This window comes from Pogoniulus pusillus, chromosome 1 (assembly GCF_015220805.1).
Source record: "Pogoniulus pusillus isolate bPogPus1 chromosome 1, bPogPus1.pri, whole genome shotgun sequence".
NCBI classification, from domain to species: domain Eukaryota; kingdom Metazoa; phylum Chordata; class Aves; order Piciformes; family Lybiidae; genus Pogoniulus; species Pogoniulus pusillus.
Window position 1 is genome coordinate 42,428,271 of NC_087264.1, and position 23,065 is coordinate 42,451,335.

At 51.3% G+C, this 23,065-nt stretch overlaps 2 protein-coding genes across 2 annotated transcripts; both read right to left on the minus strand.

Annotated features, from left to right (window-relative positions):
- Window positions 1–1,109: 1,109 nt before the first annotated feature.
- Window positions 1,110–6,017, minus strand: NOXRED1 (NADP dependent oxidoreductase domain containing 1). The gene is given in 6 exon segments (XM_064158471.1): window positions 1,110–1,218; window positions 1,815–2,034; window positions 2,745–2,755; window positions 2,963–3,028; window positions 4,224–4,404; window positions 5,912–6,017. Coding segments are annotated over 6 exon segments (693 nt in total).
- A 433-nt stretch (window positions 6,018–6,450) lies between these two features.
- Window positions 6,451–20,642, minus strand: VIPAS39 (VPS33B interacting protein, apical-basolateral polarity regulator, spe-39 homolog). Its single transcript, XM_064150501.1, has 19 exons — window positions 20,339–20,642; window positions 19,708–19,807; window positions 18,281–18,424; window positions 17,324–17,362; window positions 16,951–17,015; window positions 13,502–13,558; window positions 12,498–12,590; window positions 11,845–11,878; window positions 11,324–11,426; window positions 11,208–11,235; window positions 10,948–11,021; window positions 10,336–10,411; window positions 9,902–10,036; window positions 9,589–9,630; window positions 9,113–9,202; window positions 8,655–8,741; window positions 8,041–8,130; window positions 7,657–7,761; window positions 6,451–7,384 (listed from the first exon to the last, which is right to left on the minus strand). The coding sequence occupies exons 1-19, from the start codon at window positions 20,429–20,431 to the stop codon at window positions 7,364–7,366; spliced, it is 1,476 nt and encodes a 491-aa protein (XP_064006571.1). The 5' UTR covers window positions 20,432–20,642; the 3' UTR covers window positions 6,451–7,363.
- Window positions 20,643–23,065: the final 2,423 nt, after the last annotated feature.

Sequence of the window (23,065 nt, forward strand, 5' to 3'; positions counted from 1 at the left end):
CTGTCTGGATGTATTCCTCTGTGATCTGTGCTAGATTGTGTGGTCCTGCTCTGGCAGGGAGGCTGGACTCAATGATCTCCTTGGATCCCTTCCAACCCCTAACATCCTGTGATCCGATACCTAGGGTTATGAGTTGGAATATTCTAGAGCCCAAGAGTGAATAGTGATGGTTCTTGCACTCCTCAGTCCTGTCAGATGCCTGACATGAGATCTCAGCAAAGCGTTCAGCCATGGCTTTCTCCTCACCTCGAGCCTAAATCTCCCCTGGCGCAGCCTGAGGCTGTGTCCTCTCGTTCTGGCGCTGGCCACCTGAGAGAAGAGAGCAACCTCCCCCTGGCCACAACCACCCCTCAGGTAGTTGTAGACAACAATAAGGTCACCCCTGAGCCTCCTCTTCTCCAGGCTAACCAATCCCAGCTCCCTCAGCCTCTCCTCATAGGGCTGTGCTCAAGGCCTCTCACCAGCCTCGTCGCCCTTCTCTGGACACGCTCAAACACTTCGATGTCCCTCCTAAATTGGGGGGGCCCAGAACTGAACACAGTACTCAAGGTGTGGTCTAACCAGTGCAGAGTACAGGGGCAGAATGACCTCCCTGCTCCTGCTGACCACACCATTCCTGATGCAGGCCAGGATGCCATTGGCTCTCTTGGCCACCTGGGCACACTGCTGGCTCATGTTCAGGCAGGTATCAATCAGCACCCCCAGATCCCTCTCTGTCTGACTGCTCTCCAGCCACTCTGACCCTAGCCTGTATCTCTCCATGGGGTTGTTGTAGCCAAAGTGCAGCACCCTGCACTTGGAGCTATTGAACCCCATCCCATTGGACTCTGCCCACCATGGTCTAGCCTTGAGCTCTGTGGTAAAGGGTTGGACTCAATGATCTGTGAGGTCTCTTCCAACCCTGATGATACTATGATACTATGATAGTTTATGAGGACTTAGAATCAGCCAGCAGTTTCCTCTGGAATTTCTGAGCAGGTGTTGAAAGCAGCTGTAGAGAATGAAGACTAGGCATCCAGTGTTGCACGAAGCTCCACTACAGCTGAACTAAGAGATGTCTGGGTGCCAATCAGCCCACATTGATTTGTAGGCCAGCCTTCAAAGGGTGCCTAGTATTGTAAACCAGCATGGCACTGGACAAGCTCGCTCTTTTCTAGCAGCTGGCTAAAGGGAGACTTGCTCAGTTGTGCAGCTGTTAAGTCAAGCCAGGGGACGGTTCTGGGAAGAGAAGACAAGTGGAAACATTTATGGGCAACAGCAGTCCAAAGCAGCTTGCTAACAATTTAACAAATAATTGCTTTTCTCACTGTCTGGCTGCAGACCTCTTTCTAGAGTCTCTGAGAAACAGAGCCAGATACTTGAATCTAAAGTGAACCAGGCATTACTCTGCCATGCAGAGCAAAACTGAGCTTAATGGCTTAGAAGAATCCTGCACAAGTGGGAATCCTTTCCCTCAAACAGCATTTCTCTTACTTAATCTCCTCATTAGCCCAATCCATGGACTAAAATCATTACCTGCAACAACTGTCCTGACTAGATACTCCCACAGGAACATTTTTTCTGCACCCAATACTCCAGTTCTGATGAGTGGCATCAAACAGCCCTGATAAGTCGCCAGACAAGAACCAGAGACAAAATAACTCAGGAATTACAGTTCAGATCTTTCATTGCTAAAACATCATCTAAGACAATCTTCACTGCCAGGTCCTAAGGGCAACACATAACGAGTTCAGCACCTTCAGGTGAGGGATAAGACAAGTTTCAGAGCAAAGAGGAAGCTTGGACAAGCAGCACCTTAACATTCAACCTTTTACTTACTCCTCTGAGTCACTGGAGAGGCAAAACCTTTGCTGACAGAACTTTCACACAAGCCACGGTCAGGAGGTTTTTCTGCAGAGATGGGGCAGCATTCAGGCAAACAGAGGTCATGGAGTCATTTCAGTGCCTTCTGGTGAGGCAAGCTCTGACACATGCTGCTGCTCAGGGCTGCACAGAAAATGACCACCAGCCATTCAGTGTTGACTGTCACTTTCCCTGCAGGACAAACCAAACTAAATGTCACTTACCAGTGTGCACACAGGTGTGAAGAGATGTTCTCATCTGCCAAATCTACTTTAAAAAAATGCATTGGTGATCACTTAGAGCTGATTTATTTGAAACCTCTGATCTAAGACCATTTTATGTCAGAGGTACTGAAATGAACAGTAACAATTCTAGTGTATACCTTGTATTTTCTATCTCTCATTCCCTTACAGACTGCATATGAAGTCACACAAACGTTTGTGATAGACACTGTAGCCTCCTTTAAGAGCATTTGTGGACACAAGAACAAGAAGAGCAAGCAGAAGTGTATCATGAAATTGCAGTAGATGGAGGCAGCAGCTGGCAGTAGGAACAGCACACATGGAAATAGATGTGCCTGAGGCAAGGTAAAAAGATTTTTGGACCACAGTCTCGCTCAGAAAGAATATCTCAGCTGCTGCTTTCTTATTTACCTCAGAATTACTGCTATGTCATGAAGGGAAATTGTATCTTTTTGGAAACTGAGGGCAGATACGTGGAAAGCAGCACTCCTGAAAGAAAGGGTGACCTCTGGGGCACCAACCAGAGAAACTGGTGAGGGATGCACATACTGCATCATTTCATACACCCACTTTGCATGCATTACTACCCCCTCCACGCATGCTATTTCCAGTCCAGCTTTAGTTGTACACTGGTAGATTTCTCTTGGAGGATTTTCTTACCCACTGCACTCCTAACCAACAGAATTATCACCAGCTCAGACCCAAGACCCAACCTTGAATCATACAGGCACGGGGACCACCGAGCACAACTCCTCGGAAGAACTGCTACCAAGTTGAAACCAAGAGCTTCTACTGGGGAACTGCAGAGGCATGTTGCCTGCCCAGCTGCAGGGTCTGGCAGCGCCGCTGGGGCTGTCCCCATCGCCTCACTCCTCTACGGGCTCCGGGCGGAGCGCTGGTCCTGCGGCCTCACGATGGCACTGCGGCAAAGCAGTTGCTTCAACCTGAACGTGAAGGCATCCACAAGGAGAGCGCCGGGAAGCCAGGACAGGGATGCTCCTGCTGCGGTGGAGCAGGTGCCCAGAGCCGCGGCTGCCCACGCAGCACGGGGGGTTTTAGGGTCCTGCATGAAGGAAACTCGGAGGAAGCCGCATGGAATATCCCACTCATAAAGACTCCTTTCCCATACCCATCTTAGTTCTTCCTATTTGATGGGGGGCCCTCGTTGCCTTGTGTTAAAGCTAATCCACGGGTCATAGGTCATACCAGAACTGCAGTGGCACAGGAATACATCAAGGTTCAAGTTCCCCCACACTGCAGGCAGCTTCCTTAAAGCAGTATCTTCCCCTCCCCTCCTCTGCATCCCCACTGTTTATCTGCTCTCCCTCAGCCCTGCAATCAACAGCCAGCATCACTGAAGTGTAGCTGATGAGGGAGAAACTAGTTTTAGCTGATAAAGAGGAGGAAGCTGTTATCTGTTGCAAGATCTGCAAACCTTTTGCTAGTAAATGCCCTTGTCTGCAGCATCACATTTGGCCTCTCACTGAGGCCAGTCACAGGACTGGTCTGACTGCAGGGTCTAGATGCTCACAAGGAGCATGAGCAGGGGGTACAGGTCCTACTCTTGCAGTCATAGCACTTGGAAGACTTACAACAGCAGCTTGAGGTGAAATGCAGTCTACTGCTTTTGCTTTTTTGATCAGAATCATCGAATGGTTTAGGTTGGAAGAGACCTCAAACATCATCCAGTTCCAACCCCCCCATAGGCAGGGACACCTCTGTCGTGTGGGACAGAGCCAAATGCCTTACTCATGTCCAGGCAGTTTTTTCACACCTGGTTTTCTGTTTTGTCTCGCAAGTGATTATCTTGCAGTGGTAATCTGAAGCCCTGGCAGGAGCAGGGTTTCCATGCCAGCATTGTGCTTAATCTGGAACTCCCTTAACTCCTTTTGATCATGTTTTCAGGTTTAGAGCCACAGTCTCCAACTTCCTCCAGACAAACAAAAAAGGTGAAACTCTAAAGTGTTTCCATGACCAGCAGTTAGAGGCTTGGAGAAGTGACTAACTGTGACAAGGTTTGCAATGGCATTTCACAATACAATCAGGAGAGGCAGCAAGAGCTCCAGCTCAGCTAGAACATGTGAGCTGTGCTTGCCCAAATGACTACAGCATGTTCTGAAATGCTGTGGTTCACTTTACCTGAGAAGAGGGACGGCAGGGACAAGGCTGTAGCCAATGCAGGGTTTCTGGATAGCAGGCTGAGTGACGAAGCAGATAAACAGCACATGCAATGGGAAGCAGCAGAGAGATGCAACATCAGCCTGAGCTACCAGCTGAGTGTGGGTGTAAAAGCACTCCAACCCTTGCTCATCCAAGTCTGCTGTGATAAGGAGAAAATGACTCAAGAGTCCATGGAATCAGCAGAGCCATCTGACCAGCACCCCAGACACTGGCAGCATGGTTGCTTATGCTCTCTCACATGCAGGTGAAACACAAACCATTATGTCCTGGCTGGGACCAGTCTGCCTGCCCAAAGTGTCACTGAAGGACACTGGCTGCTGCCCATCACTGTTCCTACATGGTAAAGGCCAGCATCAGAGTGACACAGAGCAAGAAGCCTCAACCATGAATAAACATGCAGGGAGTTCATCAGCTTCAGCTGCCTGGCTCCAGTTTATGCAGGCTGAGTTAAAGCCTTTAGCTGAAACAGCTGGGCCTTGGGATCTGGCCAGTTTTCAAGACCTATAAAAAGCTATTTAATAATCCCTCCTCCTTCTCTGCCCTGAGATGATTAGGAAGAGGATTTTATTCTTGCAAGCATCTCTCTGGAGGACCATTCTCCCCACTTGCCTTGTTTTATGTAAGGGTTTACAGGCCAGATGACAGTTTCTATATGACCAGTTGCTGTAATGCTGCAGGCCGATCTCTCTTGGTTGGGTCTTCAGAGCTCACCAAGAAGCTTGTCTGCTGCAAGTGACCCTGCAGCCATGCAACAAGGAGAGAATCTCTATTTCACCACTGATGTTCATTTGGTGAGAGTTTTTTCTATGATGGATGAATATTTAGCAACCTGGAGTCTCAATCACCACCTACAAAGGGCCTTAAGCTAGCCAGACTTCAAATAACAGGGTTAATTTATCCATCACATTTGGATGGGCCTGGTTAAAAAAACAACTTATGTGTGACAGTCAGTGAGTTCCCAACCAAATAAAGATCTCTGAAGCATCTTCTGTTTCTCAATAAAAATCCTAGTTTCCATGCCTTCAATATTTGTCAGAAAAGCGTTATTTAATAAGTTCTGCCTGAAGTGATATGAAGAAAGTGCAGTTAAATGTTGTCAGCTAAGACAATATTGTCTCTTCCCTGCTCCCAGTCTTACCAATAGCCCAAACAAGTGATGGGTGCAGAGCAGGCAAAGCCCAGAGGGAGGAAGTCAGTGGGAAAAGCAAGCAAGTCAGAGAGAACACTCTGAACTTCATATGATAAAGTAACAACCCAATGAAATGAGATGAATTTCTCTCTTGTGTTCTGTTCAGCTCACTTTTGGGACATACTCTCAAATTCTCTATTTACAATTTAGGCCCCTAGTCTTAAAACTGTAACACATGGCTGTACATGTCTATTGCCAGCCCTTTCTAGTGCCTCCATCAGATGTAACAAGGCCTCATCTTCTGCTTCGTTAGCCTGAGATGACTTGAAAGGCTCTGTCTCATCCCACATCTTAGCCCCAAAGAACAAGCATAAGGTTTTAGAACAAGAACCACCACCCAGACAGCACCACAGTCCATCCCAGCACATGCCAAGGTCGTACCTGCAGCAAGACTCTCCAGCTGTTCTCAGGATTTCTCCTCGCTGACACAGGTCTTGGAAAAGTTATTGGTTCCCACATGCAACACAGCCACTGAGAACATCAGCGGATGTCTGAACCTGTGCTTTCTCTGACACAAATCGCAGCTGGACTTTAGAGCCCAGCCACAAGCAAGCTGCTTGCATAGTGCTTGGGACAGACTGAACTGGAGCTGTTCCTAGATTGAAAGTAATGAGAAAAACAAATTTTCAGCACATGTTTCAGTTTTACAGTTCAAAGCTGTTCCAGGTGAGCCTGCTTGAGCAGGACTGGACTAAACAATTTTGTGAGAAGAAAACCAAACAGTGAGAGAGAAAAAAAAGGGGCACTGCACAGCAGGAAGGCTGGAGCTCTAGCTCGCCCTCAACAGCAAACTCTCCTGCATTACTAAGTGATTTGCACTGATGGCATCAAAAGTGTACGAGAAGGTACTACTGCAAAGCCACTTCATGATGACATGCACTGTGCTTTTGAGGACAGGAGAAAATACCCTGCACACTCACTTTGTGGGAGGTGTGAGAAATTGCTCATAATTAGCACACAAATTGTTCAGCGTGGGAAGGAAATAAATAGCCCAAGGAGAAACAGACACAGCTTTATTTAAGGAATTGAATCAAGGTCTGGAAGGATGAAGCCAGCAGTTTCCTGAGGAGTTGTGTTTCTAAGAAAGCGCAGTTCAATCCTTCCTGGCATAACACTCTCAGAGAAAAGAGCTGCAGTGGCAAGCAGCTTTGCACCTACTGAGAGGGTCCCTCCTTGCTCTCCATCCAACCCAGTAGGGCTCTGATCAGCTCCACACTAGGTGCCTGTTCTTCCCGGATAAAGTGATCTTCCCAGTGCTGCAGGTAACAGCACAAGGATAATGGCAGAGGCTGCTGTCCTGGCTCTCTGTAGGAATTCACACAGCTCCTCTATTCCCAGGGTGAGCCAGAATGAACCAAGAAAAAAACAGACAACCAACCCAAAAAAGAGGTTTAAAGGCGCAGCTGAGCTGGTCCTTTCCCCCACTACACTCTTTGAGGCAGGGAGACCACAGTCCAGTAGGCTTGACTCCAACCATAGTCATGACTGGTGGTGCCCAAGCCTGAGTGTTACAGGGACAGGTCAGCACTGTCTGGTGGTGACATGACAAGTGTGACAGACCTGTTCCTCTTGTGAGAATTAGCCCAGGGACCACCTAGAGCAAATGCTAATCTTGTGCCCAGCAACTTCCCTCTGTAAACAAAAGCAATGCCTGGCTTACAGCCAAGTCAAAGAGAATCAGATTCCAAAAAGAATCAACCCTGGTGGATCAGTACCAGGCTACACTGAAGCAGCTGTGTTCAGCTAGCCTGAATGCCACTGTCCCACAAGCCACAGGCACCCACTGCCACTGACAAGTGTTGATCATGCAATGAGTAGTAACAGAGCCGCTCTGTTGGCACTGGACTGAGTTTTGCAGTTTCCTCTTTCGCTGGCATGGCAATGACCAAGCAAGTCGCTTCACAGGTGCTCAGTTCTTCCATCGGATTTGCTGGAAGAGAACAAGACATGACTGACAACAGTGATGAACACAGATCCCTCAGGGGACAAGTGAGTGAGTCCCACAATCTCTCATACTGACAACTATGGCTAGAGGATGCTATTTCAACCAGTTTCACCCTTCATTCCAACATTGAATACAACCCTAAACACAAGATTAGCTTCCTAGTAGGGATAAAAACTATGTAGCACAGTTGTGCCCTTACACCTAATCGGTGGCTCTTTCTGGCAAGCCCTTGGAAGAAAAAGTAGGTGTTTTCTTACCATGTTGTTGAGAATGCTGTTTATCTTCTCTTCTTCTGCAGAGCCTCGCTCCACCTTGCATTTATATGCTGTCAGCTGGATGCGATCCTTTAGGTCCTTGTAAGTCTAGATAAATAGCAAAGCCAGCACTCAGCTGAGTGAAGAGGAAATACACTTCCACAGTGATGTGCTGCCCTGTTTCTTGCCCCTCAGCACCGATTCCACAGCACAAACGCTAGGAGCCACTCTCCTGGCCCACTTGTTTTCCACACCACTCCCAGGCCATATGGATAAACAAACTCCACCAGGCACAAGACTGCAGTGGCACAGGGCAGGAGAAAGCTAGGGGAAAAAAAAGCAGGTTCTTGTCCCATCTCTTCACACACACACAAAGCAGGGACCTACCTCAATGACAACATCGTGACACTTGTATTTGGTGGCAAGATTCAACCGTGTCTCCACGTCCTCCACTAGGCGCACATACTCCTGCAGCACCTGCAAGGGAAGGAAAAGCATCTCAGCTTCCTTCTGCAGGTATCTCCCCCACCTTGTTCTTTCACCTGAGTCACAAAACCTTTCAAGGTCACACAGACTTGACCCTTCCTAAGTCAAAAAAACGACCGGGACGAGGCTGCTCAGGACTACAGAAGCACTAAAGCTTTGCTCACAAAGCTCAAAGTCCAAGGCTATCTTAATCCTATGGATTGGGTAAACCTTTGCCAGCCAGATTAAGCAAAAGGAAAGTTAATCCAGCAGAAAAAGCTGACAACATGCTGTGGGAAAAGAACCTCCAGATAACTGCTGTTTCTCTTGCAGTCAGATGTAGGGCCCAGCCTTCACTACCCGATTCCTTTTGGTGTGTGGGTTGCTCAGCTAATTGCTGCACCCACCTGGCAGAGCCAGCATTTCAACAGCCTGTTCTCCCACTCCCAGCTAGGAAGCAGCATGCTTTGGGGAATCATTCATATCTCAAAACCACCCAAAGAGCAAGATGACATAAGCAGTGGTTCTTTGCTCACCTGCACAGGAGCATTGTTCCTCTGCAAGATCTCTACCACTCGGTGGAAGCCAATGGGTGCCTTCTTCTTGGTGTAGCCCAGCCAGTTCTGAAACAAGAGCCAAACCCTGTGTCACTCCTGAAAGGGCAATCTCTCCAGATACAACAAAATGTCTTCCCCAGTGCCAGCAACATAAACCACCAAACAGCACATGCAAAGCTGACCGAGCCCTTCAAGGCAGTGGCTGGGCACAGGTTGGCTGCGAACTCTCTGGTAACAAGAGCATGAGGGCAGCCTTGACCTTGTTGTTAACAGCCAAGCCAGACTAAGCAGAGGTCTTATGCAAGGAGAGGAGGAAGGTAGTGCAACCCCCTGCAGCAGAGGTGCTGGGCCCTGCTGAAGTAAAACCAGTCTGTCTGGTAACTCCAGCACACACTGCTGATAGCTGGCTTATGTCATTACCTGGAACTGCAGCTCACCTTGGTAGTGAAGAGGGCATCCACATCCTCCCAGGCTCGCAGTTTGGCACGTGCAGCCAGGGCAGTCAGCACATACTGCTTATCAGGAATCTGCAATCAGAAAGCTGCACTCAGAGCACTAGCACAGCTCAGAAGACCTGTGAGAGTTGCATCTGACCCATCCCTGTCAGGACCTACACCAACAGCTAGGCAAGGTGATGAGATGCTGCCTGAGGCCAGGGCCAGCACTTGCAGAGAGCAGGAGGTGGGGATTTGCGTGTGCTGTTGCAGACAGAACACACCCAGTGAAAAGCTCCATACAGCTCCCATTTGCCTTTCTAAGCCTCCAGAATGGCCCTGCTCAAGGAGCACACCACACCCTTCCCTAGCTCAGTGCTGAGCCCCTCAAATTCTTCCTCCCCAGCCCCCTTGCTAAATACAATTTGGCTACCCACATTTTCTCCTACTGCTGCCACAATGGCAGGAGACTCACATACCTTAAATGTTTTCTTCAGGTTGGTTGGGCTGCTAAACATTCCCTAGAGAGAGCACCAGACAAGTCGGTGAAAACTCAGCAGGGCAGGCGATGGGAGAGGTTCAGACACCTGTTGTAAGATCTTGCACAGGGTGAACATGACTAAACTTTTACTGCTTTTTGTTCATGTCAGTAGCACAGGAGGAAACATCTGGCAGAAGAGAGCAACTATCCCACCCCATTAGCTCTCCAACACCAATAGCAGTCTTAATCACCCCACATATTGAGGGTTACAGAGGTAAGATGCAACCTTTCTTTTTTCACATCATCCTCACCTCAGCCTCTGTGTAGTGGTAGAAGCAGGAATAGAAGAGGGTGGTCACTAGTGGCATATTGAGAATCGAAGCCTTGCGAGGATACTTCCGAAATATCTCCGACTGCCCAGCCGTCTCCAGGTGTCGATCGTTGGCCTGTGGAAACAGGAGAACAGAGAGGGTGGACCTCAGCCAGGCCAACTGCCTGACCTAGCTGCAGGGTACAGTCCTGGGGAGAGTGTCGTGGTAACAATGCACAGGCACAGCTTCAACGAGCCATTAAGTTTCAGGTCTGGTATTCCACACATGCGCCTGGCACAGCAGCACAAATAGCAGTCAAACTAACACTAGCTGGGACAAGCTGATTAGATCTAAAGTGGTATAAGTTAGGGAGGGACAGACAGATCTTGGAGCTAGTCCCAGTCACCTCCTGACCAGCAGGGAAAATGTCATACCTCAATGATGATCTGCCGTTCCAACAGGGTGTAATGGTCTTGGATGTGGGAGATATCCTCAGCTGAAAATGGCAGCCTGGTGAGACATGGAGGAAGGAGACATGGTCAAGAGCTATTAACACAGTACACTTAGAGGGATGCTCTTCTTTCCACAGAGCATGTGGAGAACACCTCCCATTCTCCCCAGCCTGAGTGTCTAGTAGGTACTCCATCTCCTGTCTCACTGCCCTCTCCAACTGGCTCTCTCCTAGACAGAGAAGGAAAATTCATGTCAGGTCTTCATAAAACAACCTAATGCTGATGCTACCAAATCCCTTGAGTGCTCAGACTCACAAGATTTCACCCTTCACAACCTGAAGGGTGAGTGACGAGAAGGTCCCTGAAGCATCTTTGTCCCAGGTAAGCAACAAAAGCTGCTGGACTACTGATTGACATAAATTCTTCCTCTCTGATTGACACTGTCCACAACACCCTACTCCCACTGGGGCAAAATCAACATCAGTTCCCCAGCTACATAAGCTGTGGCACTGGGACAGAGGTCTAATTTTTTTTACTATATCATCATCTGTGAAGAACCCTCATCCCTCCCATCCTCTTACACTTTTTTCTTACCCAATGCAGCCTTTCAGAAATTCCCTCCTTTTTTCCACATCCTGGATGTTCAAATGCTCTCGGTACTGGGACAGCTGGAGGGAGGGAAAAGCAGCACAGTCTGTTCTCATGGACTTAGAAGGTACAAGACTCCAGAGAGAAAAATGGGGGTGCAGAGCTGACTACCAGCCTGACTATCAGACACCCTGGAGCCAGCTTCCCCTTGCCCACTAGGCTCTCTTCACTGAGAAAAGGGAGCTTCTCCTCCTGGAAATACTCACAGCAACCTCCTCAGTTCTGTCTAGGAACCTGCAAAAGGGAATGAGCAAGCATTAATGTGGAGGCAGGTTCCTAGCAACATGCTCAACCCTACCATAAGGCTGTGCAAGAGCCTCACCTGAGCAGATCCAGAAGCAGCTTCTGCTCACCCGTTTCTTTGAGGAAATAGATCAGATGACACAAGGCCACCTGCCGCACCTCCAGCTCCCGGAACAAGATCTCTACAGCAAAGAGTTGTATGTACAAGTGGTAAAGTTAGCTCTACCAAGCCAGAGAGGGCTAAGCATGGTGCATGGAGTTGCAAGGTATTCAACAATGCTACCCCATCTCAAAGCACAGTCTTAGAGGCTAGAGCACAGGAAAGCCTATTCACTAGGCTGCCAGCAAATTCCACAGCAGTCTGCTACTCCTACAGATTCGTTTATATCCACCCCAGCACCACTACTACTACTTAAAGCTCCTCTCTGGAGCCTTTGTGGGCATCACTAAACTCCCCTACCATGTTACACTTGCTGAAAAAACCATTCCATGCTCAGTAAAGTAGCAGTACTCCAGGTATGACTTGCTGTCAGTGAAAGAACTATCCCCGTGCCCTGAAGTGCAACACACTATAGAAACCCTGGCTCCAGTCACACTTACCTCTCCTTAGAGTCCGCTTCAGGAATATCAGGACCTGTGAACACAGAGAGGCAGCTCTCAGCTGACCAGATCAGTCTTCATCAGAACTAAGACAGACAGACAGCAAGCAGGTCAAAGCCTGGGGAGGCTTTTGCAATGGGCCTCTGAATACACAGCTCTGACTGCACCATGCTGAACTCTGCTACCCACTAAACACAGCACAAACAGCAAGCCAGGGGCACAGCTGCCTGGGCTCCTGCCTAGCTTAGATGAGATCAAGATTCACAAAGAAAAACTTTGTGTGAGATCTGGGTGAAGGAAGCTCCGACACAGTCCAAATTTGCTGCCTGATGCTTTGGAAGCCAAATAAACTGGAAAGGCCCCTCAAATCTTCTGTGTCACAATGAGCAGATTAAGCTTCAGCCTTCAATCAGTTGTTGCAAAGCTTTACTGCAAGGCTGATGGATCAGGTTCCTTGTTATCTGCATGTGACAATTCTGCAGAGTGGCAGGAAAGCCATCAGGAATATGGAACCTCCCAGTTTTTAGCTTTGATGCTTTTCAGTAACTTCTTGTGTCTAAGCAAAGAACCACTCCCCATCTTGCAAGATACTGCATTCACACAACCACCCTCTGTGGGGTTACCCAGGAAGTCTCAGCCCCAGCAGGACTCACAGCTGTAATGACATTCCCATCATGCCCTGCCACAGCTTCATCCAAGAGCACCAGCTTGTCCTGCAGGGAGTGGAATCTCTCTAGAGAGCAGACCTGGAGATAGAAGTGGCAATAGGACATCAGACAATTCTCAGGCTGAACCAAACCCCAAGGTGCTGTGCTACCTATTCTTCCCCCGTGGGTCCTTCAGCAACATCAATAACTGCCCTCCCAACCAGCAGAGAACTTCTCATTTAGCTGAAACTGCATGTGGCATGATCTCTGGGAATCTGTTCACAGGGATTACAGAGCTAGCCCTCATTGCTGCCCCAGCTAGGACAGCAGACACTGTATACTCAGCACAAACACCCTTGTAACAAGGCAAAACTTCCCTGCAAACCATCAAGCCTGACAGGAAGAGGAGGAAACTCTGCAGGGCCCCTTCCACGGAGAAAAGTACATTTGTAAGACACTTCCTTCCTTCTTAGCCCAAAAATATGGCCTCTCTCAGCCTTTAGTTCCTTTTTAAGGTGAGCCTTTTAGGAAGTAAACCCAAAGCTTCCTGTGTGTACACTTCCAAATTGAGGCAGCCAAGACTAGGACTCCAGTTCTGGTGCAACCAAGACTGCTTCTGTCTTCCTCCCTCCATTTGCCACCAAGTGAGAAGAGATCTAAAGCTCCACACCTCCAGATTTTTTCCACAAGCCCAGCTCCAGGGAGCAGAAAGGGTAGAGAGCAATACAGTAGTATATATACCTCCTGTCAAAGCCTTGCTGAGGGGATGACTCAAGAAAACAATACAACAAAACCCTGAAGGTCTCTTGCTGCTCCTGAGCTAATGTGATGCCAGCACTGCTACTTGGCAAAGCAGTGGACAGGCAGAGCACCATCCCTGTGAGATACAGCAAGCAACCCGAGGTTTGCATCCTGCTCTGGGAACAGCCAGGAGCATAGGGAGGTGTAAAGCCTTTTAGGACCACCTACGCTCTGTGACTTGAAAGCAGGTGGGAGTGGAAAGCCCTTACCTTGCCCCTCTGCATTCGTATGACTGTATCTTTGGGGTTCCAGTCACTGCTGTAATCCTGACAGAAGAAAAATAAAGAGCTCTTGAGTCTCACAAGGTTAGATCACACCAGCAGTCTCAAAGCTGCTTTCCACTTGTGCTGGATCAGAGTGCTGGCCCATGTGTAGCTGCTCCAAGGGGGCTGTTAGTAGCATGTGTCCCTATACTGTTCAGGTGCAGATGCAGGACCATCAGATTCTGCATGCTGGTGGAGGGAGAAGCTAGGGGCTCAGATGTTAACACAGAGTATTGCCTCAGTAAGGTCCACCATCATCATATCTTTTATAAGAAGTGCATTTCAATAGGTTGTCCACCTTGCAAATTAAAGCTCCAGTGTTGCTTTAGAAGGACAAACAAAATACATGCAAAACTGACAAACCCAAAATTGAGGAGTAAGGGTGCAGTTTCTTGTTACAAGTCAGACAAATTTCTGCTGGTAAGCCTTCTATAGCAGCATTGAGAATGCAGGGACAACAGCCTCAGGCCAGTGCCTGGACTGCTGCACAGGACTAGTACCATATGACAAGGGCACTGAAGCCTTTAGTACGACCATCTTAAGGTAATATGCTACCACTGCCACAATGACCAAAGTCCTTCCCCTGCAGAAATGATCATCAGGAAACAGTGGGAGTGGCCTGGGCACTTCAGCCAGCAGTTGCAAATGAGCCAAAGAAAGGGAATAACCAGAACCACGTCTGAGGACAACGAGTTTAAAATTCATTGAATATTTACTGAGTCTAAAGGAAAAAAAAAAAGAGGTACCCAATCCTGTTAGGGTAGTACTGCATGTAAGTCTTCAAGTCAATGTACAGCTGAGTACCAAATGGCCTGACCACCAGGGTTCCCTCCAGAACCTCTGGCCAGAGGCAGCTCTTCAGCCTGTTACTGTCAAGACACTGACTCAAAGCCTCCACTATCTCTCCCTTCTTTGTTTCACCTCACTTACAATCTCCTGATTGCTTTTAAGAAGTTGTAGAATCCTCCTCCTTTCTGCTTCACTGGCTATGAAGACACAGAAGAGAATACAGAAGGGCACATTTGTTCTTCCTGCTATGGTTTCATGAAGTGCTGCCTGTTAGATTGTGTGGTTAACAGCTAATCAACACAAACTCACCGACCTGGTGAAGATCAGATGGCCAAGGACAGGTAGAGACGACTCAATAACCTAGTCAGTGCCATCTGAGCACACTGTCTCAGCCACTTCTTGCCACCCTCAAGTGAGACAGGTTTGGCCATTATTTGTTGTGTAAAATCCTCCAAGATGAATAAAACAATGAAAGTTTCCCCAAACACAATGCAAACTTTAAAGAGGGACAGGACTCAGTAGGAGACACAGGGGAAAAATAGTCTTGGGATGCTTTCAGAGGGTTGTGAAAATGTGAGACTTATCATGGAAGTTTATGGGAAAGAGGGGAAAAAAAAAGTCAGGGAAAACAGGGAAAAGGAGGGATCAAAATGAATTGGGCATGAACAACCATGGGAAAATAGAGGCCATAAGGGTGCCCCAACCATGTTTAAACAAGTGGCTAGTTGGTGTGCCTGTTTGACTGAGCTCTGCAATGGATCACTGCAGTCTGTCTTAGTATCACAGAATGGTTTAGATTGGAAGGGACCTCAAACATCATCCAGTTCCAACCCCCACCACAGACAGGGACACCTCCCACTAGAACAATTTGCTCAAGGCCTTATCCAGCCTAGCCTTGACCAGCTCCAGGGAGGGAGCATCCAGAATCTCCCTGGGCAATCTGTTGCAGTGTCTCACAACCCTCACTGTAGAGAGCTTCTTCCTAACATCTAGTTTAAATCTCCCCTCTTCCAGTTTAAACCCATTACTTCTCATCCTGTCATTACAAGACATTGTAAATAGGCCCTCCCCAACCTTCCTGTAGGGCTCCTTCAGACACTGACAGGCTACTATAAGGTCTCCTCAAAGCCTTCTCTTCTCCAGGCTGAAAAGCCCCAACTCTCGTAGCCTGTCCTCACAGGAGAGGTGCTTCAGCCCTCTATCATCTTCGTGGCCTTCCTCTGGACTCACTCCCGCAGTTTGATGTCCTTGTGTTGGGGCTCCAGAACTACACACAGTACTCCAGGTGGGGGCTGATGAGAGCAGAGTAAAGGGGGAGAATCCCTTCCGTTGCCCTGCTGGCCATGCTTCTCTTGATGCAGCCCACAACACGGTTGCTGTCTGGGCTGTGTGTGCACACTGCCAGCTCATGTTGAGCTTTTCATCAACATAGACCCCCAGGTCCTTTTCCTCAGGGCTGCTCTCCAGCCATTTGCCACCCAGCCTGTATCTGTGCCTGGGATTGCACCAACCCAGGTGCAGGACCTTACACTTGGCCTTGCTGAATGTCATGAGGTTGGCCTGGGCCTACCTCTCCAGCCTGTCCAGATCCCTCTGGATGGCATCCCTCCCCTCTAGCAAGTCGACTGTGCCACACAGCTTGGTGTCATCTGAAAACTTGCCGAGGGTGCACCTGATTCCTCTGTCCATATCCATTAAATTCTATATCCAGCCACCTTCTGTGTGAGTGGGCTCTTTATTCCAAGTGTCTGTGTTCATACTGTAGTTAACTTCAAGCTCAACGTGCAGAAGCAGTCTGAGTACCATGAACTGGACTGGGACGCTAGGGGCTCAAGGGTTCAGATGCCAGCAACTGGAGGACACTAGGGGCTGGGATTCAGTTAGAAAACAAACTGAAGATCCAAGACCAGCTACTGGAAATACCCTGAGAGTGTGCCTATGTTCCACTAGGGGAATTTAACCCTGGGCAGATAGGAGGCTCAAGATCAGACTTGAGCATTGTTTGTTTGTGTGCTTGTTGGTAAAGTCACTGGTTTGTGTTGATCCACGTGGGCAGCTGTATCAGCACTGTGCATGTCTATCTTCTCAGTCTTATTACAGATTGGATGGGGGGACATGGAAACACAATATTGCACCTAGCAGGATGAATCCACTCAGTCCCCAGATCCACTACATTACACAACATCTTAAACTTGGCTGTCTGGGAGAAGGTCTCCACAACTGGAATTCCGCCCCAGTGCAACTCCCTCTGTGCTGTCCCAGAGATTCATGAATGAGAAATTGAGAAGCCTTTAGACTAAAAATGTTTTTAAATTTGCACACATGATGCTAATTCATCTGACCCAGCACAAAAGCAGCTTAGAGGCAAAGCACTATTTAGAAATTCTTCTCACAAAGTCTGTGGGATCATTCATTAGGAGTAGTAAAGACACCCAGCAAAGGTCCTTACTTCTGAGCAACAGCAGTGAACATCTATATTATTGTGAGGCTGCATTTTCCCAGCACTGCTTTCTGCTGTCTGAAATAGCAATCAATAACATAAACCAAATAGAGTAGAAAGTTCTGGCAGTACTCTGATCTCAGCATGCCACAAACAGGCTGCTCACCTTATATTCAGCTTTCGGTCTGCGCAGCTCTGGGGCATAGTTTTTAACTCCTGTGTCAGAGAGGGCTGAGAGGGAAAGGCAAAGTTCAATAGCACATCAAGATCCTGATTTACACCCACCTCCAAAATCACCCTTTTCTTGGTTTTCATAGTAGAAGGCAATACAAAATTGCTCTAAACCAAACAGCTCTTAGTCCTACATAAGCATATTAGCCTGCACCAGCATGTCAGCTCTTTTGCTTCTTTGCTGGATGACTTTCAGACAACCCAGATTCAGTTTCCCTTCCTGCAGCATTAGGAAGATGACACTTCCCTATTTTTTTATTTTGTAAGTCTGTACCCCTCCTAAAATGAGGCAGAGATTCAAAACTTACCATCTGAGAGGGACTGGAAACTTGGAAGTTTGTTTCGCCCTGAAATCAAGACAAACACTCATGAGAGACTGTCTCTTCACCAGCAATATCTCCTGCAGAGGTAACACAAGCCTAGGCTTTGGGCCAGTCTGCTGCAGCTCCAGAACAAGTGACTATGTATTGTGATTCTTATCAGCATAGCTGAGGCTCACCTGCGTGCAGTCTAAGGCTCGGCATTGCCTGTGGCATCACAAACCATATCACACCTTGGCCCTACCTGCCCTCTAGTTGTTGAGGCCACGAGAGGTTCAAGAGCCTGAACTCACTCATCTACCTGCAGAGCAAAGGCTCAAGAATGCACTGTTGCTTAGGTCATGGCAACACAGACAGCTTTCTTCACCAGGACTGCATTTGGATGCCTTTCATTATCACCATATTATCAAAGTTAAGGTTCAAATTCACCCCAGAGAAAAGAGAAACAGAGCAAAACCTAGGTTGTTGTCTGGCTGTGAAACAACAGAGCTGAATTCCTGCAAGCTGTGTAAGCCTTCCCATGGCCTATTGCACAACTCCCCCGAGCCAGCTACGCTACCACTGTTGCTACCCTGTGTTTGCTGAAACATCTAGAACACCAACAGCAGCCAGCTGAGCTCAAAATAAAGAATAATCAACCTGCCTTTGCTACAGTACTGAAGATCAAATGAGGGCCACATCAGTCGAGCCAATCCCTTTGCAGCCTGCTCTTTTCCAACATGCAGTCTGCTGCACAGTGCTGCACTCTACCTTGCTGCTCTGTGGAACCTGGCTTTTAAGAAGCCATGAACTCCAAAGCTCCCTCCCATACTACCAGATCATGCTAGTCAGAGACACTCCACACTGAAGAGAGAGCAATACATTGTGGTACAATACAATGAAAAGATTTAAGTAACATATTTGTTGACGCTCTTGAGAGTCCATATTGCACAGGAGAGACCTCACCTTTAAAAAGACTGCTCAGAGAATAGGAAGAAGCTTGTTTGGGAAAAGCAGCATAGGAGGAAGAGCCCTTCTGTAGGCTGGAGTCTTGGCCCTCCAACGAGCTACTGCTGCTGGAGGCTGTCTCTCTAATTGACCAGGAGATACCTGTGTGCAGACAGAAGACATTCAAAACAAACAATCTGTAAAGAAAGATCTCATGGCATGGCAGGAATGTTACCAAGTGTGTCGCAGTCAGTCCCACACTGGCACATCCTGATAACATTGACCCTCAGCACCAGGTAGATGAAGCACCCAGAATCCTAACCTCATGTAATACTGCATGTGAAATATTTACACACCGTCCTCCAGAACTGGTTGATTTCAGCAATGTCATACAGCTGGTAAGGCTTATAGAAAAAAATGCATAGACTACCCAACATTTATATGTTGTTGCATTGGGTGAAGCATAATCCTTGCTCTAAAGGCACAAAGAAATGCACACAACCCCTGGCTGACCTCTAATTACAGGAATGTAAGAGCATACCTTCCTGAATTCTGGAAAAGTAAAAGACAGTTTTCCTCCCCACACAGACAAAAAAGCCTATCAACGTGTACATGCCGCTGGCAAAAGAAATGGCCTGGACCAGAGGGAGGAGCTATGGCATAGGACGAGAATATACTCTTTGAAGGTCCTCTGGGTGACCCACATGTAAATTTTCACTGTTTGGCATTGGCTACCAAGTTAGCACATATTCAGTAGGTCATGAACTCCAAATCCAACAGACAGCATCCTGTGTGGGTCACGAGCTCACTCCCACCATCACTAGAAGTGCATTTCCTTAATGCTTACAATACCCTTTCAAACCTCTAAGCATAAGACTTCGCCTATAAATGCATATTGTACCCTTGAACATCTCCTTAAAGTGCTGTGAGAACTTTAAAGGGTGCCATTTCAAGCAGCAGTGTGAAGGAAATGATCACCTAGAATTCTGCAGGCCAGCTAAGCATGATGAACACCAAGCTGTAACCTCTATCACATCAAGCTCTAAGTTGGGCTACATATTGGAAAAACCACAGTGAATTCCCTCCACTTCTCTGCACTCCTTTATATAATTTGGGCTTTTGCTTACTCTCTTTTCAGTGGCTCCACACAGATAAGTCAAGTGGCTCTCACTATGTGATCTAAGGAGATGAGAATTATCACAGTATCACAGTATCATCAGGGTTGGAAGAGACCTCACAGATCATCAAGTCCAACCCTTTACCACAGAGCTCAAGGCTAGACCATGGCACCAAGTGCCACGTCCAACCTTGCCTTGAAGTGCCCCATTAGATTAGATGTGCAGGATTAGATAGCAAGTAGTATTCCTAACCTTGACTAAATGACTTAAGGGGGAAGTGTAAACTCTCTCTGTTTCAAGAATAACTTGCAGTACTTCTGCACTTACTTCCCACGGGTTCTCCACTCCAGCTGACCCTCTCAAGGTCATCATCATCATCATCGACAATATCCCGAAGGCTATTCACTGCTCGTTTAGATTCTTTTAGCTGTGGACAAAAGAACGAGCTTGTATAAAACCCACCAGTGCTGCAGAACACCATTTGTTTTCTATTCCCTTCGAACATTCCTTCTCACAGCTTCGAATACAGCTTCTTCAGCTTTGAATACGGCTTCTTCAGCTTCCACTGTCACCTCTAAGGAACACAGACAACACCTGCCTATGTGTTTAAGGGATGTTTAAGAGACACACCGGCTCTTCCCCACCACTGGGAATCCAAAGGTCACTGACACCGACACAGACTCTTGACAGCTCCGCCAGCAGGAGATAGAGTGTGGTATACGGGCGCAGAAGCACAGCCCTACTGAGATTTCGGACTGGCTGCTGCGAGGGGCGAGCAGGGAGCCCACGGCAGCCTTCAAGCGGGGCAGAAGGCAAGCACCCACCCCACCTGGGACGCACGGACCCTCCGCAACGCGCAGAGCCCAGGCCTGGGCTCACACGGCCGCAGAGGAGGCCTGCCTGAGGAGGTTCAGACGCTGGGCCGCGGCGCCCTGCCAGGCCCGGGCTCGGACCCTACCTGTGAGAGCTCATCATCCTCGTCGTCGAAGGTGAAGGCTCGGAACTTGGAGCTGTGCCAGTACTCCTCCTCGTCCGCCCTCGCCCTGCTCATCTGGGACGGCACCGCGCGGCAGTATCAGGGGCGCGGCTGCCTAAGTGGAGTCCTTGTCCCCACTCTCAAGTCCCGGTCCCAGCCTCGCCTCCCGGCTCCGCTGCCCCTCGGTGCCGCTCAGCTCCGCCGTGCCACGCACCGCCACCGGCAGAGCAGGGCCGGGCGGGAGGCGAACGGCAGGGCGGCTGCCGCGCAAGGCACGCCGGGACTCGTGGTCTCCCTGCCGGGGCCCGGCCCGCCGCTTTCCCGGCATGCTCAGCGCCCCGCCCCGCTGCCAGAGCAGCCTGCGGGTCCGGGCAGCAGCGCGGTCTGTGCGCTGGGCACTGTGCGCAGCCGGGCTCGGGCAGCTGCCAGAGCAGCCTGTGGGTCCGGGCAGCAGCGCGGTCTGTGAGCTGGGCACTGAGCGCTGGGCACTGAGCGCTGGGCTGTCCGCAGCCGGGCTCGGGCAGCTGCGAGGAGCAGCCTGCGGGTCCGGGCAGCTGCGAGGAGCAGCCTGCGGGTCCGGGCAGCAGCGCGGAGCAGCCTGCGGGTCCGGGCAGCAGCGCGGTCTGAGCGCTGGGCACTGAGCGCTGGGCACTGAGCGCTGGGCTGTCCGCAGGGCTGTCCGCAGCCGGGCTCGGGCAGCTGCGAGAGCAGCCTGCGGGTCCGGGCAGCAGCGCGGTCTGTGCGCTGGGCACTGTCCGCAGCCGGGCTCGGGCAGCTGCCAGAGCAGCCTGCGGGTCCGGGCAGCAGCGCGGTCTGTGCGTTGGGCACTGTGCGCAGCCGGGCTCGGGCAGCTGCCAGAGCAGCCTGCGGGTCCGGGCAGCTGCGAGGAGCAGCCTGCGGGTCCGGGCAGCAGCGCGGTCTGTGCGCTGGGCACTGAGCGCTGGGCTGTCCGCAGCCGGGCTCGGGCAGCTGCGAGAGCAGCCTGCGGGTCCGGGCAGCAGCGCGGTCTGAGTGCTGGGCACTGAGCGCTGGGCACTGAGCGCTGGGCTGTCCGCAGCCGGGCTCGGGCAGCTGCTAGAGCAGCCTGCGGGTCCCGGCAGCAGCGCGGTCTGAGCGCTGGGCACTGAGCGCTGGGCACTGAGCGCTGGGCACTGAGCGCTGGGCACTGAGCGCTGGGCTGTCCGCAGCCGGGCTTGGGCAGCTGCCAGAGCAGCCTGTGGGTCCGGGCAGCAGCGCGGTCTGAGCGCTGGGCACTGAGCGCTGGGCCCTGAGCGCTGGGCTCGGGCAGCCGGGCTTGGGCAGCTGAGAGGAGCAGCCTGCGGGTCCGGGCAGCAGCGCGGTCTGTGCGCTGCGCCCTGAGCGCTGCGCCCTGAGCGCTGCGCCCTGAGCGCTGCGCCCTGAGCGCTGCGCCCTGAGCGCTGCGCCCTGAGCGCTGCGCCCTGAGCGCTGCGCCCTGAGCGCTGGGCTGTCCGCAGCCGGGCTCGGGCAGCTGCGAGGAGCAGCCTGCGGGTCCGGGCAGCAGCGCGGTCTGTGCGCTGGGCACTGTGCGCAGCCGGGCTCGGGCAGCTGCCAGAGCAGCCTGTGGGTCCGGGCAGCAGCGCGGTCTGTGAGCTGGGCACTGAGCGCTGGGCACTGAGCGCTGGGCTGTCCGCAGCCGGGCTCGGGCAGCTGCGAGGAGCAGCCTGCGGGTCCGGGCAGCTGCCAGAGCAGCCTGCGGGTCCGGGCAGCAGCGCGGAGCAGCCTGCGGGTCCGGGCAGCAGCGCGGTCTGAGCGCTGGGCACTGAGCCCTGGGCACTGAGCGCTGGGCTGTCCGCAGGGCTGTCCGCAGCCGGGCTCGGGCAGGTGCGAGAGCAGCCTGCGGGTCCGGGCAGCAGCGCGGTCTGTGCGCTGGGCACTGTGCGCAGCCGGGCTCGGGCAGCTGCCAGAGCAGCCTGCGGGTCCGGGCAGCTGCGAGGAGCAGCCTGCGGGTCCGGGCAGCAGCGCGGTCTGTGCGCTGGGCACTGAGCGCTGGGCTGTCCGCAGCCGGGCTCGGGCAGCTGCGAGAGCAGCCTGCGGGTCCGGGCAGCAGCGCGGTCTGAGTGCTGGGCACTGAGCGCTGGGCACTGAGCGCTGCGCACTGAGCGCTGGGCCCTGAGCGCTGGGCTCGGGCAGACGGGCTTGGGCAGCTGCGAGAGCAGCCTGCGGCTCCGGGCAGCAGCGCGGTCTGAGCGCTGGGCACTGAGCACTGCGCACTGAGCGCTGGGCACTGAGCGCTGGGCCCTGAGCGCTGCGCACTGAGCGCTGCGCACTGAGCGCTGGGCCCTGAGCGCTGGGCCCTGAGCGCTGGGCTCGGGCAGACGGGCTTGGGCAGCTGCGAGAGCAGCCTGCGGCTCCGGGCAGCAGCGCGGTCTGAGCGCTGGGCACTGAGCGCTGGGCACTGAGCGCTGGGCACTGAGCGCTGGGCACTGAGCGCTGGGCACTGAGCGCTGGGCTGTCCGCAGCCGGGCTCGGGCAGATGCGAGAGCAGCCTGCGGGTCCCAGCAGCAGCGCGGTCTCTGCGCTGGGCCCTGAGCGCTGGGCCCTGAGCGCTGCGCACTGAGCGCTGGGCACTGAGCGCTGGGCACTGAGCGCTGGGCTGTCCGCAGCCGGGCTTGGGCAGCTGAGAGGAGCAGCCTGCGGGTCCGGGCAGCAGCACGGTCTGTGCGCTGGGCACTGAGCGCTGGGCTGTCC

What these genes read in the sequence shown, in the direction of transcription:
- VIPAS39 (XM_064150501.1), bottom strand. Translation starts at nt 20,431, where the DNA reads ATGAGCAGGGCGAGGGCGGACGAGGAGGAGTACTGGCACAGCTCCAAG. An exon ending in CTGCTTCTGGATCTGCTCAG is followed by an intron (nt 11,236 to 11,323) that starts GTGAGGCTCTTG and finishes TCCCTTTTGCAG; the next exon opens with GTTCCTAGACAGAACTGAGG. An exon ending in ACCACTACACAGAGGCTGAG is followed by an intron (nt 9,631 to 9,901) that starts GTGAGGATGATG and finishes TGCTCTCTCTAG; the next exon opens with GGAATGTTTAGCAGCCCAAC.